General features: G+C 38.7%; 1 protein-coding gene across 1 annotated transcript; it reads right to left on the bottom strand.

Moving 5' to 3' along the window:
* Nucleotides 1-6,586: 6,586 nt before the first annotated feature.
* ppp1r8a (protein phosphatase 1, regulatory subunit 8a) lies at nt 6,587-12,599 on the bottom strand. The gene is made up of 6 exons (XM_060865735.1): nt 12,405-12,599; nt 11,033-11,186; nt 9,564-9,778; nt 9,309-9,453; nt 8,101-8,165; nt 6,587-7,488 (listed from the first exon to the last, which is right to left on the bottom strand). The coding sequence occupies exons 3-6, from the start codon at nt 9,705-9,707 to the stop codon at nt 7,135-7,137; spliced, it is 708 nt and encodes a 235-aa protein (XP_060721718.1). The 5' UTR covers nt 9,708-9,778; nt 11,033-11,186; nt 12,405-12,599; the 3' UTR covers nt 6,587-7,134.
* Between the last annotated feature and the right edge of the window lie 531 nt (nt 12,600-13,130).

The following is a 13,130-nucleotide window of genomic DNA, read 5'->3' as shown; positions in this document are numbered from 1 at the left end:
ATAAGAACATAGATTTCATGCATTCTTTCTGAGGAACAAGCAGGATGTTCATAAATCACATAACGTTTATTAGGCTTCCTGCACTTTATTTCATTGTGCTATATAAGCAATGATGTTGCTTGAGAAGAACGTCTGTGCACAATGAAATCCCAAATGTAGAATTAGAACAGTCAGGGTGTTTCATTTACAAGTACCATGTTTATACAATACAAGTTTTAAACAAATGATCATTGTAACAGTTACTTCAACACCTGGGACTGTGCTTCGGAGGAAGAAATTGTCAGAGTTTGCTTTGAAATTTATTTATTTAAAAGTTCAAATACTGTGATGAACTTCTCAGTGCTTGTACGAACTTTGGAATGCGAATCTGTGGCGAAAGGGGATATGTGAGATAATGTTTGCAAAGTATGAGGTTTGTGGATAGGGATGCCTTGTATGACATAAGAGAATGTATGTTGGTTTGTTTGTGTTATGTACATTTAAAACAATAAAAACACTTTGAAATAAAAATAAAAATACGGTGATGAACATTAAGTCTTTACATTTATTTATGGGCTAAATAATAACTTAATGTCTATGATTTGTGAATTGTAATAACCTTGAATTGAAAGGATGTAAAGTTGAAAGAATGTAAAGTATGCTATGGGGCATGGTGGCTTTGTGGTTAGCATGTTTGCTTCACACTTCATAGGGTTGGGGGTTTGATTCCTTGTGGGTGTGTGTGTAGTTTGCATGTTTTCCCAATGCTTTGGGGGTTTCCTCTGGGTACTCTGGTTTCCTACCTTGGTCTAGAGACATGTGTAGGCTGATTTTCTACATAAGTGTGTGTGATTGTGCCCTGTGATGGGATGGGACCATGTCCAGGGAGTCCCTCACCTTGTGAGGTGAATTTTATGGGGAAAACCTTAGTTCCTGGCAACCCTGTGTAAGTACCGAAAATGGATGGATGAACTGTATGCTGTAGATAACATGAAACATATTAAAGACTATAGCACAATCTGCTCATCCGTGTATATGCTAATAGACACCACTTTATATGACAATATTACTTTTTTTTGGATTTTTCAGCAAACTATATTTAAAAATATACAGTTACTTTATATTTGATTCATTTAAAAATCTGGAAAAAACTTAATTGTGCATGTGCAAAAGTTTGAATATCGCATTAAGTCAGTATGTAGCAGCACCCCTTTGGCAGATAAAGCTTGTGAATTCTTTTTGTAGCCTATTAGGATTATTTCTTTAAATTCTGGAAATTTCCAACCAGAATTCTCTCCAGAAAGTTCTGAGATAATGGGTCATCTTGCAAGTCAGGACAGTGAGAGACATCCCAAAAGTTTCAGCTTGAATTTTTTTGAGGTAGCTCACGGTGGATTTTGAGGTATGTTTTAGATCATTTTCTTGTTGTAGAATCCAGCCTTATTTCACACTTTCAGTTTTCTGACAACACTGAAACATTTTTTCTTCCGGTATTTGCTCAAATATACCGGAATCCATTCTTTCATCTACCAATGCAACTCCAATGTACTGTATATCAAAGTATCATTGATAGAACAAAATCTACCTTTGATGACTGGTCACGTATTTCCATTTTTATTCATCAACCCACAGTACTTGTTTCCAAAATGTTTCTGGTGATCTAGATGCTGTTTTGTGTTCTTCAGATGTTGGAGTTTGTCATGAAGTCAGTAGTAAGCTTTCCTTCTGATGAGCTCTTCCGTTCAGATCATGTTTGTGAAAGTAATCATGCACAGTAGAACTAAAACTCATCTCCCTTCAGGTCCTTGGCATCATTTGGGATTTTGATTCCCTTCCAGACAAAACTGCACATATGCTGGGAATAGAGATAATTTGGTCTCTCAGATTTTACCTTAACTTCCACTGAAACTTTCACTGAAACAAATGTATGGAAAAACCTTCACAGAAATTGTACCTTATAATATCTTATATTGCCAAAACTTGCCAAGTATGCATACTTGTTTATTGACACTGAGCTTTTCTTAAATTTGTCAAAGTTGATCATTTTTGCGCTAATAGCATAGGTTGCTTAGGGCTAGTTAAAATGCCAAATACGCCTTCCGTTGTCTTAATCTGGGTGTCACAGTGGTGCAATAGATAGCAATCCCGCCTCACAGCTGAGCTTGAGTTACTCCGTGTGGAGTTTTATATGTTCTCCCCATGTCTGAATAGGGTTCCCCAGGGTTCTCAGGTTTCCACCACTTCCCAAAAGCTTACCAGGATTGGTGACATTAAAATTGCCCTTAGGAATAAATGAGAGTGTGGGTGAATGGTGGTCTGTGATGGATTGGTGTCCCATTCAATGTGTAATCCCATTCCCGGTCCACAACCAGGCTTCAGATCCTATGCAAAGTAGGATCTTACTAAGATCAAGTGGTTACAGAAGATGAAGGATGGTTTTAAATGTTCTTAATTCATTTCGCTGCTCTATCTCTGTCTACATCTGATTTGTCTACATTTGAATTATTTTCCTGTTGATCCACCCATAATATTTTTTCACTTTGTTTTCTCTAGACTGTCTGACTTGATCTGTATAAGATCTCTTTGATTGTCCTAGTTTCCTGTCATTCAACAAACCTACCCTAGTTCCCTACCCTTTTTCTCAGAGTACTGTAGAATTGCAATAGGCATGCATCTGGGTGTTTCTGCACGAATGGCCATCCAAGGAATGAGCCTCCTCCACAAGCCTGGGCCTTTGCCAACCATGTGGTCTTCCAATGTCACAGAGAAAGAGTTAGAGAGGGAGAAAGGGAGAGACGTGTTTGGCACATAACTACAGCAGTCCGGCCAAAGCCACAGTGCTGGAACTCTGTCTCTCTACACTGACTGTGCATAACACTGACTAATACTTCCTGCTTGGCAGTGTGTATTTGCCCTTTTCCTTCTCTCTGAGGTTAAGTGATGCTGACCATGTCTCAGCAGGGCACCCTTACATCCTCTTGCCATGAAAACAACGTTTGGAAATCTCACTTAATTTAAGAGAAAAAATATATTAGTCGAAGCACAAGATATTCGCAAAGGGATTGCAAAGGATCTCTCTCACAGGGAACGGAATTGTGAAGCTTTATCCAGCACAAATCAACACTTAATCTCGTCTGAGATCTCCCACTACACTAAAGCAGCAACTCAAACAGTGGGAACAGAATGCAGGTGCATGTCTCCAATCTTTCCAGATTTATCATGACATAGATTATGTTCTTCATCTTGCTGAATTCATAATATCCAAACTGTTAAAACAAGATACAGTACATCAAGACTGTCAGCTGTTGAGTTTTTAAATATTCTGTGGCCTCTAGTTAGTATAAAGGGCAAATTCTGTTGTAACAGCCAGGATTTTATGTGCCTCAGAAAGACAAAGCAGAGGAAAGAAAGAGATATAGTACAATAGACGAAGAGACAGGTAGAGTGACTGTGAAATGTGTTGGATTCATGATAATTATGTGTGAACACAAGCACATGCACTGAAGGTGTCAAGAGAGGAAAGAGCTAACTCTTTTGTGTATGATTGTGTAGGCAGTAGGGGGTTAATAGATTTCCAACTCTCACGAGCAAGCACAGTGTTAGCAAGTAAAATGTGCTGTGCACACAATGATCTGTGGGGATTGAGTGTGAGTGAAGTGATGCCTGTATGTGAGGAGTGAGTTATACGACTGTACAGGGTGTCATGTGGAAGCAGCCGGGCAGGCACAGTGTCAGCAGGTGTTCTGGCAAGTTCCGCCTGGCTGGCTGGCTCACAACACAGGCAATGACAGTACCTTCACTCAGACTGTCAGACAAGGTCACCTAACGTTAGCCCTGTCACTTTACACATGGAGCATCTTCTTTACCAACCTAAGCACACTTTTTATACCTTTTTTTTTCAACTTTTTATTCCTAACACATGGTCTCACCACCATATTATACTCGTTCTTACTCTGTTTACTATCTGATTCAATTAAATCTAAATTATCTTTACCTGTATGAGAGATATCGTCTCTGATACAAACTAAACTACCCTTTCCCTTTATCTGTCCTTATCCCTCCATCCACATTCTACATTTTCTACAGAACTTTCTTAGTCGACTTTTCTCTAAATTAACGTTTTCTTATGCAACCAACCCCACCTATAATCCCAGTCACAACTCCAAAGCTTCAGTTCAACATAGGTTTATAAATTTACCCATCTGGAACTTTTCCACATTTTGCAGTGTTACAACTACAAGTCAAAAGTTATGAAGTCCCTAAATTAGATGGTGCAACCAGTTTCCATTAGAAATAATTGTGTAAGTATAAATTCCTGGAAGGCTACAGAGAACATATTTAAACCAACACCTACTATGAAGAGCAATGAGCTATCATCAAATTCTGGACAAATTCTATAAAGGTATCTAGCTGGTTTTGAATTTGAATAGAATCGTGCTCACCATTGTGAGAATACCGTGCCCACAGTGAAGCATGATGGTGGTAGCATCATGTTATGTTAATGTTTTTTTTATCTGTAAGGACTAGGAAGCATATCAGTGGTGAGAGCAAGATACATGGCAATGTTAGAAGAAATCAGTCAGTGGTTCTTTGTAAAAATGGTCCAATCAAAGAACAGACCTCAAACTGATTGAGAACTTGAGGTAAGACTTAGCAACTATTGTTCACCATAAGTTGTATAAGCAATTTTTGCAAGAAGAATGGGCAGAAAAATATCAGGATCCAGATGTGCAAAGCAGACGGAGACATATTCCAGAAGATTTGCAGCTGGACTCAGAGCCTAAGATGGTTTTACCAAATACTTCTGCAAGAAGGATATTTATACAACCAACAAACATCTGCTTTTTCTTTCATTTTATTTGACAATTTGAAAAAATGCACCTTAAAATGTTCCACTATAAACGTCTAATTCCAGCTTATAACGCTACAGAATCTGGACTTCTTCAAAGGTTAATACTTACATATAGCATTGTTTTTGTGTTTAACTTTCTGTAAGCATATAATATAGCTACTAAAGGATCTTGACCCAGTTTATCTCTAGAATGATCCACAAACGTCTAGAGATACCTTCATTTCCATAAAACATTTCAAGACACTTATTTCAAGATAGAACCCTATAAATTAGATGAAGGGTGTTAAATCCAGCTTTCCACTTTTCTCTGCTAAAAAGAAAGAAAGGTTAAAGGCAAGAGCCAGGACACAAATCTACTCTTGCATCCCTGTGACTGACAATCTGTTCTTATTTTGTGTTTAATAAAACAGCGGTCATAGGTTAACACAGTGAGAGTGTGTGTGTGTGTGTGTGTGTGTGTGGTGTTGGTGGTGGTGTTGGTGGTGGGGGGTTTGCATGCTTGAATTAGAGAGAGAGAAAAAATGAGTGAGTTCATAGGGTCGTATATCATTAAGCAATTGAGAAAGTTAATTAGGCAGCTCTGATAATTATTTCCATGGCAACCTGAGCGCATTCATGCAGATTTGATTAATGAGGTGTCATTTATCTGAGGTGGAATGCAGGCCTCGTCAATGAGGTACATGGGAGACCCCTGCTGGACACCTAAGGAAGTACAACTGAAAATTCACAATAGACAAAACTATTTTACTTAACACTTAGGAAGTGGCAACGCTACTCACTGTTGCTACTGCAATAAAAATAAATCATTTGCATAGTCGAAGATATAAACATAAAAAAATAAAATAAATAAATAGAAATCCATAACTGTATATCATCTGGTTGCGATGATTTGAAATATTGGACTGGAAATAGTCCTGACAAGTTGAAAACAATCACTCCATTGATTAACTACTATTGTGTGAATATGGCATCATAGTGGCACAATACTGTACTGGAGGCTTCTACTGGTTGGGGGAAGGAGATGGGGATGATTTGCGAACATGCCAGTAGATGAACTGGCAACTCTTATTTACTCCTAGGTATAAATATGCATTTCTGTGATGCCTTGTACTTCACTTGAGACCCATCCAAGGTGTGTTTGTGCAACAGGCACCAGATTTACAGCAACCCTAAACAACTGCAGATACCAAAGCTAAACAAATCATCAAACAAACAAATAAATGAATCACTAATAAATCAGGGAATATCATGTGAATTTTCAAAGTGGACACAAAATTACCCTGTCCCGACTAGCCCACCTCAGCCAAGCAATTCCTTTTTCCTCTGCTTCACACATTCAATTCACATTAAAACAGATGGACTGATAATTATTACACCCCTTCCTCCCTCTAGTGAACAGACAGCTTTCACAATACTACAGGCACAAGGCACGATTATCAAGAGTAGCTCAGAATACTGTATTTTGAACATCCTCAATGATATAAACCAGAAGGAAAAACTCCTACTCATTGACAATATGATGTCCACAGGGAATTCTTAAAGCCCCAGATACTTTCATTTGCCTCATTACCTCAGGATAAATTATAACTAGTCCATTTTCAAAATGGCACACAGAGAAACCCATTAGAGTAGCGAGATGCCTCAAGGGAATAAACGTCCAGCTCAACTTCCAGGAACCGTCTCCATTTCAACCCACACATCCAGCCATATAGAAAGGAATCCTGTTTATTAGATAAATAACAAAGTTAGGAATTCCTACAATCATTTTCTCTGTCTTTTTACACACTATTCTATTCATATACTCAGATATAAAAATATAAAACACACAAAACAAACTCACAGAAGTTTACACATTGAGATACTGTATCGGTTAAGAAGGGTTTGTCCGGTTGTTGCATTACAGAAAGTGTAGTGTTGACATTTACATTCTAGGAAGGTTAAAGATTAGTGACTTAAGCATTAAACTACTGAGTCTAGTCTTGCAATCATCTGCTATTTTAATGGTGTGCTATGAGCCGCATTGTGTAACTAACTGATACATGTGGTGACATGCCTACAACGGTAGGAAAAATACCTCAGAAGAACCTACAATGACAAATAAAGAGTTGTTTATGTAAGTCTCTGGTAAACACTGTTCCTCTGACATAACCGTAGCTATAAATTATACAGAATTAGCTTTTCCTTTTAAAGATTCGGATACTGAGACAAATATGACCATTCGGTTTTGTAACTTTAGAGGTTTTACGTTTAACGGTAGTTCATAAAAGTCAAGTGCATGTCGTCACGCCGTCCGATAACGCGTGTTAGATGAGTAGTGAAGGTGTGGGTTTCTTTCCAGGCCACGCCTCCTTGGCGTACTTCTTTTTGCGTGGCTCGTTCATAGATTCGGCTGTGTACGGTCCAGGGGCAGGGTTTGGGTTCAACATGACTGCTGGCTGTGATGTCGGGGTAAAGACGTCCACCTCCGGAGCCGGGTTGGGGAAGGGTAGAGGGAGGCCGCTCGTGATGGCCGAGCCTGCTTGGTGCTCGTTGTCCTGAGTGCTCGCCTCATGACTGGCAGGGGGCAGGTCACCGTAAAGACCTGTCCTGAGGGGAAAGTTCTGGAAACGACGTACCATGCTGTCTTCTACACCAAGAGCACCCTCAGATTTCTTCTTCTGTAATGAGAATGTGGAGAAAAGAAAACCACAGAAGGGTAAATGCAATGACATAAGTCAACACAGAAGTATGTAATTCTATTCCCACATGCTCCAGCAGAAAGCTTGACCACTCCTGCCTAATCACCAGGTTGTTTTTGTTTGTACTAGCATGTGATATTTATTTATTTTTGATGAACTCGGCACCACACACATATCTAAAAACATCGGCTTTATGTTTGACCAATCACGAGTTAATCTGGTCTTGTGAGTAGTGATAATTACTTGAATGGGCTCTCAAATAATTATTACACATTTTAAATGATTTACTGTCTCAATATTCTTGTGACCGACTCAAGACCCCTGTCACTTCCTTTCTCCAACAAGCGATCTGATCCAAGACCTGCACTCAAATTCAATTCCAAATCTGAAGACTATACTTCTACAGTGTGTTACTCTACAAATCCTCACCTATGAATACAAACAGGTCACTGTATAGATTACTGAATATGTACGATCACATTACAAGCAAACGTTTTGGAGGAGTTTCTCTCTGAATAGATGTGACTGATGTCATATATCAGTCACATCTATTTTTGTTAAATTAAGGTCGACAGTAAAGAGCGTATCTACCTTTAAGGGTACGACTGCAGTCTGTACCATGTTTCTGAAACGGCCAACCGAAGGGTCAATATCCTCTGAGGACACAAAGACAGAGAAGAGAGTCAGCAGTCACATTAATCTGATAAAATGAGAAAAAACATCATAAAAATTACGAACAAAACACGTCACTTTCATGTTTATGTATGTGTGTGTGTGTGTGTGTGTTATTGTATATTATGATGCAATAAATCTAAAATATAATATAGCTAGAGCTCTAACGTCAATATATTTGCCCGGCTGTGTAAAAGCTTATTAGGATCAGTGTAAACACTTTATTGACCGCATATGGATCAATAATGTGTATTGTTATACTATCAGACATACCGAGCCGAGCACAAGCTACATGTACTGTTCAAGAATAATTTCCTGTCAAATAGGAAATAGCCAGTGAATGTCCAGAAATGGCAGGAAAAAGAACGGCACATTAATTTAAAAAAAAAATAAATGAAGTAATGAAGAAATAAAGTAGAGCTGCGTTTTTGCAAGGACACACACACACACACACAAACACATTCATTTCTACATTATCATGTCTATCTTCCTATGTTCCAATGTCTCTATGGAAACTCGGTGTTAGAAGTGATATGTTTATTAATAAGAGTTGTTGTTCTCTTTGCCGTAATGCTTCAGAAATACCCTACATGTATGTTGGATTGAAAAAAGTGTTCAGTACTATTTATTTCATTGGATTATGACGTTTATTATGACCTTTATGTGAAGATGATCTGATGATTTGTCTGCTGAACTGATTCAGTGTTTTAAATCTAGGATTTTTAGTTTACTTGAAAAATAAAACATTATAAATTATTTTTCATTTCTAGCTGCATTTAAAGTTGTAGCACGTCCGTGAAACAAGTTAGTTCCTCGTATCAACTTAGAGCTTGAATGAAAATGAATACCTTCAGACCAGTCTGCATTACAGGCATTTATTCCTTAGACAGATCATTAGTCCCAGTCAAAAAAAAAAAAGGCAGCCCTATAATTGATCTGCCATTAACCAGGTAAATTAACCAAGCTGACCAAATGCCATATTCAATCATGTTTAATTAATTAAGAGCCTTAGTGCTATTAAGCAGGCAGGCTTGTGTTCTGTGGAATTATATTGGGATTATAAGATCATTAAAATACTGTCTGAAGTTCACTATTATATTTGTGGGTTTTTTTTTTTTTTTACATACCAGGGTTAATGATCTCCTCATCCTCACTGAAGGACACTCGAGAGCTTCTCCTCTTCCTCTTGGGTCTCTGGATGTCCAGGTTGCCTTCCTCGACGGTCAGAGTAGATATGCGCTTGTTGTGTGCTGTGTTGAACTCAGTCAGGTTCTACGAGAGCATTAAAAGAAGACCAATACTTCCATTAGGTTCCAGCTCTCAAGAGGAAAAAAAATCCCGTAGTACAATGAATATATTTCATGTTAAACAGGAAAACGAACATCTAGCTCGGTCTCTTCTTCCGGTAAACCGAGCAGTCCTTTCAGCTCTTCGTCCTCCACACCGCTGTCACCAGCTGTAGTGCTGGGCTGCGTCTGTGGCTTCTCTCTCAGCACGTACACTCGTGTGGATGCCCCAAACGACATAGTGGAGTCGATTGGTACCTGCTGAGGTTTATGTGACTCCAGGCGAATTCTGCCCAAGAAAGTGCCATGGGCTGTAAAAGAAAAATATGAACAGTTACAGAAGTGGCTTGTGAGCATAGACAGCATCAATTTACATCAAACAAAATGTCCTCAAAGCTATCACTTGCTTATGCTCTGCACTGCACTGCGTGGCATTGCACTACTGTCGAGAGAGGAATTTGAGTAACCACGGTAATGAACTGAAACTTGCCAGAAAATCTCAGGCACTGATAAAAGAAGAAGAGCCTTCCTGATAACCTGAACCAATTCTCTGACCTTTTTTTTTTTGGTTTCTTTTTGGTTACTTACATGAATAAGTGCGTGCAATTATTGGTGTTTCTAATAAGGTGGCCAGTAAGTTTAAAAATAGAGGTCTATGAGCATCGTTTTTCTGGTTAACTGCATATGAAAATAGTTTTATTATTTACATATACGGCATTTAACAGATGCCTTATATGTACTTACATTTTCCTTTCATTTTATACAACTGAAAAATTAAGGGTTAAGGGCCTTGCTCAGGGGCCCAGCAGAGGCAGCTTGGTAGACCTGGGATTCAAACTCATGGCCTTCCGATTGGTAGCCCAATGCATTAACATCCCTACTATTATTTGATAAGGAACATTTAGGGAGGGTCTTATGCTGATATTTTCCTATAACCAATTTACATTTTTGCCATTTGGCAGACACCCTTATTCACAGCAACTTATATTTTATACAACTGAGCAATTGAGGCTTAAGGGCCTTATTCAGGGGCCCAGAGCTCATGACCTTCCCATCAATAGTCCAACATCGTAGCCACTAGTCTACCACGTCCCCCTGCTGCATTTCCTGCCGCATTTTTCATTCTGATTGTTCTGTAATAAGCACTGAAAAACTAAAAAGTGCAAAATTGGTCATGAACCTGACGCTACAAGTAGATGAGGACAAGGACACATTTCCGTATTTAATGCTTTGTAACTGTTCTGTATTACGAATGTCAATAATGACGCATTCTCTCGTTGCCTCGTCGGCAAATAAATTGTGTTAATAGTGAATCGTCACTATTGAGAAATTGAATTTTTTTTTTTTATGATCTTATTCTCAACACACACACATATCGACATGCCTGCTCATCTCCCACAGCACAGTAAACTAAAACTAGACCTAGAACTATAGATGTTGGCTGTCAGGGGCAAAAAATGGGTTTCGCTGCAAACAAATGAGTTTTCTAGACCTAATTTTAGCCTTCAGTGAAGAAATTGAGGCCTGTTCTGTTTCTCAGCGCTCGTGTCAGAATGAACACTTACTGCTGTTGAGGTCGATGAGGAAGACCCTCTTGAGGTGCCGGTGATAGACGAGTGCTGCATGCACACGTGAACATGACTGATGGTCTATCGTGAAGTCACAGTGGTCCGGGTTCCTCCCAAACAAGTAGAACTTTTTCTCATCGATGATTAGTTTCTGAGGATAGAAACTGTGTCTTAGATATGAGAAGCAAAAGCAGACCAGCCACTGGAAGTGCTTTCTAGCTTCAAAGATTTCATAAGATTTGACTTCTCTAGTAGACACTGGTACTGTAGTAATGGACTTAAAGTGCTGGATCGGAATCAGAGAAGATCTGACTTTTATTTCAAACCTATGCTAATTATATAACATTGTTTTTTAGGCATGATGTAAACGTGAACCACAGATTTTCCATAATATCATAAGCAGAAGCTAGGAAAGTCCTTATATGTCATTATCAAATCAAGTGTTAGCTTATCATGAACTAATATCTAATATCTATCAATTGTTTGATTGACAATGAGAGGGATGCGGGACAAACTATTTCTATTTAGGAGTTAAGTCTCTAAAATGATTTATGGGATTTATTACGTTTTCTCCAAAAGGATGTAACCATTTCAACCCTTCAAACAACTGTCCTTATATGGAATTTGTATTTTGATTGGACAGTCTATGTATATACTCTTAGTTTCCATTTACAGGGCTTTTTTTCTGGAAAAACATAGCATGATTGAGTAAATAATCCAACATGTTCACTACACCTTTGACTGTGTTACAGAACAACTACAATGAGCTGACACAACCGACTGATAGGATACTGATACGCTCCACGAATCTACAATCTGGAATTGAAAGATATCAACCTTGCTTCTTCCTAGCATTCTGTCATTGTCTGAGCAGTGCTGCTCAAAAAAAGTTCGAAATAATCTGCTTGTTTAAGACGTTTGCTGCCAGAAAATTGTGGATGTCAAAAGAGTCTCTAAAAAATAAACAAGCTCAGCTAGCATATTTCCACCAGCTGATCGAATCGGTATCTGCCGTCTGTCATCGTGCTGATACTCAGAGCTCTACATCATATTCAGACTTCAGAAATAAGCACTCTCAGAAGACAATAATGACAGCTAGAAGGCATTCCAGGAGAAGGCTCCATCTTCTGGTCATGTTTGTTACTTAAATAATGGCGGTCTCACCTATTGTGAGGAATTCGTCGGAAACGTCAAAGCGAAGAAAATATACAACGTTCTCGCAAAACAGCAGCAGAGACACTGATATATGCCTGAAAAGACAATACAGTATAACGTTCCCCAGTACTTGCATGCTCAAAATGCATTCAGCCAACTCTCAAAATCCAGTCTGGTGATTTAACAAGCAGTTCTCTTTTTGGCGAAATCTTACCTCGATCAACTTGTCTCCTTTAACTACATCCAAATGGAGTCCTGGTGGTGGCTTTCCTGCCCTGAGACCAAGCAGGAAATAATCATTAGTGTGAAATACATGGTCAGTGTTAGGGTTTGCGCTCCTGTCATTCTGATGATAGAAGATTTGGATCAGCGTCTGATCCACCACAAGGCACGGTGGAGCAACTATACTAAACTATACTAACTGAACTATATTCAGTGTACAGAAGAACCTTCAGCAGGAGCCTGAGACCACCGAGGTGCTCCACAGGAAGTCATCCCTCACAGCTGCTATCAGATTCGACAACATCTGGCAGAGTGAGATGGAGTACTGTGTCTGGGCAAGGCTGTTTTTTTTTTTCTTTGGCTGTACTACAGGCTCTTGACAAATTTTTGCTACACTACAAAACAGAAAACTTTAATATGCATATGCTTTGAAATTTAACACACTGTAACTTGGAGGTTCTCTCATCATTTTGAAGACTCAAGCAACTTCACTCTGGTCACTTGTAACATAACTTTTGAGTTAGGATAATAAATTACTTTACTTCTTATTTAATTACTTTAGTATGTTTTGTTTTGGGTTGTTTTTCCCAAAGTCTGAGACAACATTGAATATCTGGGATTGCTCAATTCATTGTTCGATATATTGAATATTTATTGTTCCACAATCAGCACTTTTTTCTAGGTCGCAATTCAAATATAAGCATATGTGCGATATTAA

This window comes from Tachysurus vachellii, chromosome 3, assembly GCF_030014155.1.
Source record: "Tachysurus vachellii isolate PV-2020 chromosome 3, HZAU_Pvac_v1, whole genome shotgun sequence".
NCBI classification, from domain to species: domain Eukaryota; kingdom Metazoa; phylum Chordata; class Actinopteri; order Siluriformes; family Bagridae; genus Tachysurus; species Tachysurus vachellii.
This window is presented reverse-complemented; position numbering and strand designations above follow the sequence as displayed.

Bases quoted from the DNA above. Each gene is read 5' to 3' on its own strand.
- ppp1r8a (XM_060865735.1), bottom strand. From the start codon at position 9,707: ATGTCGTTTGGGGCATCCACACGAGTGTACGTGCTGAGAGAGAAGCCA. The intron at 9,454-9,563 runs GTTCGTTTTCCT...ATGCTCTCGTAG, and splicing joins AAGAAGAGACCGAGCTAGAT to AACCTGACTGAGTTCAACAC. The intron at 7,489-8,100 runs GTAGATACGCTC...TTCTCATTACAG, and splicing joins CTGCAGTCGTACCCTTAAAG to AAGAAGAAATCTGAGGGTGC.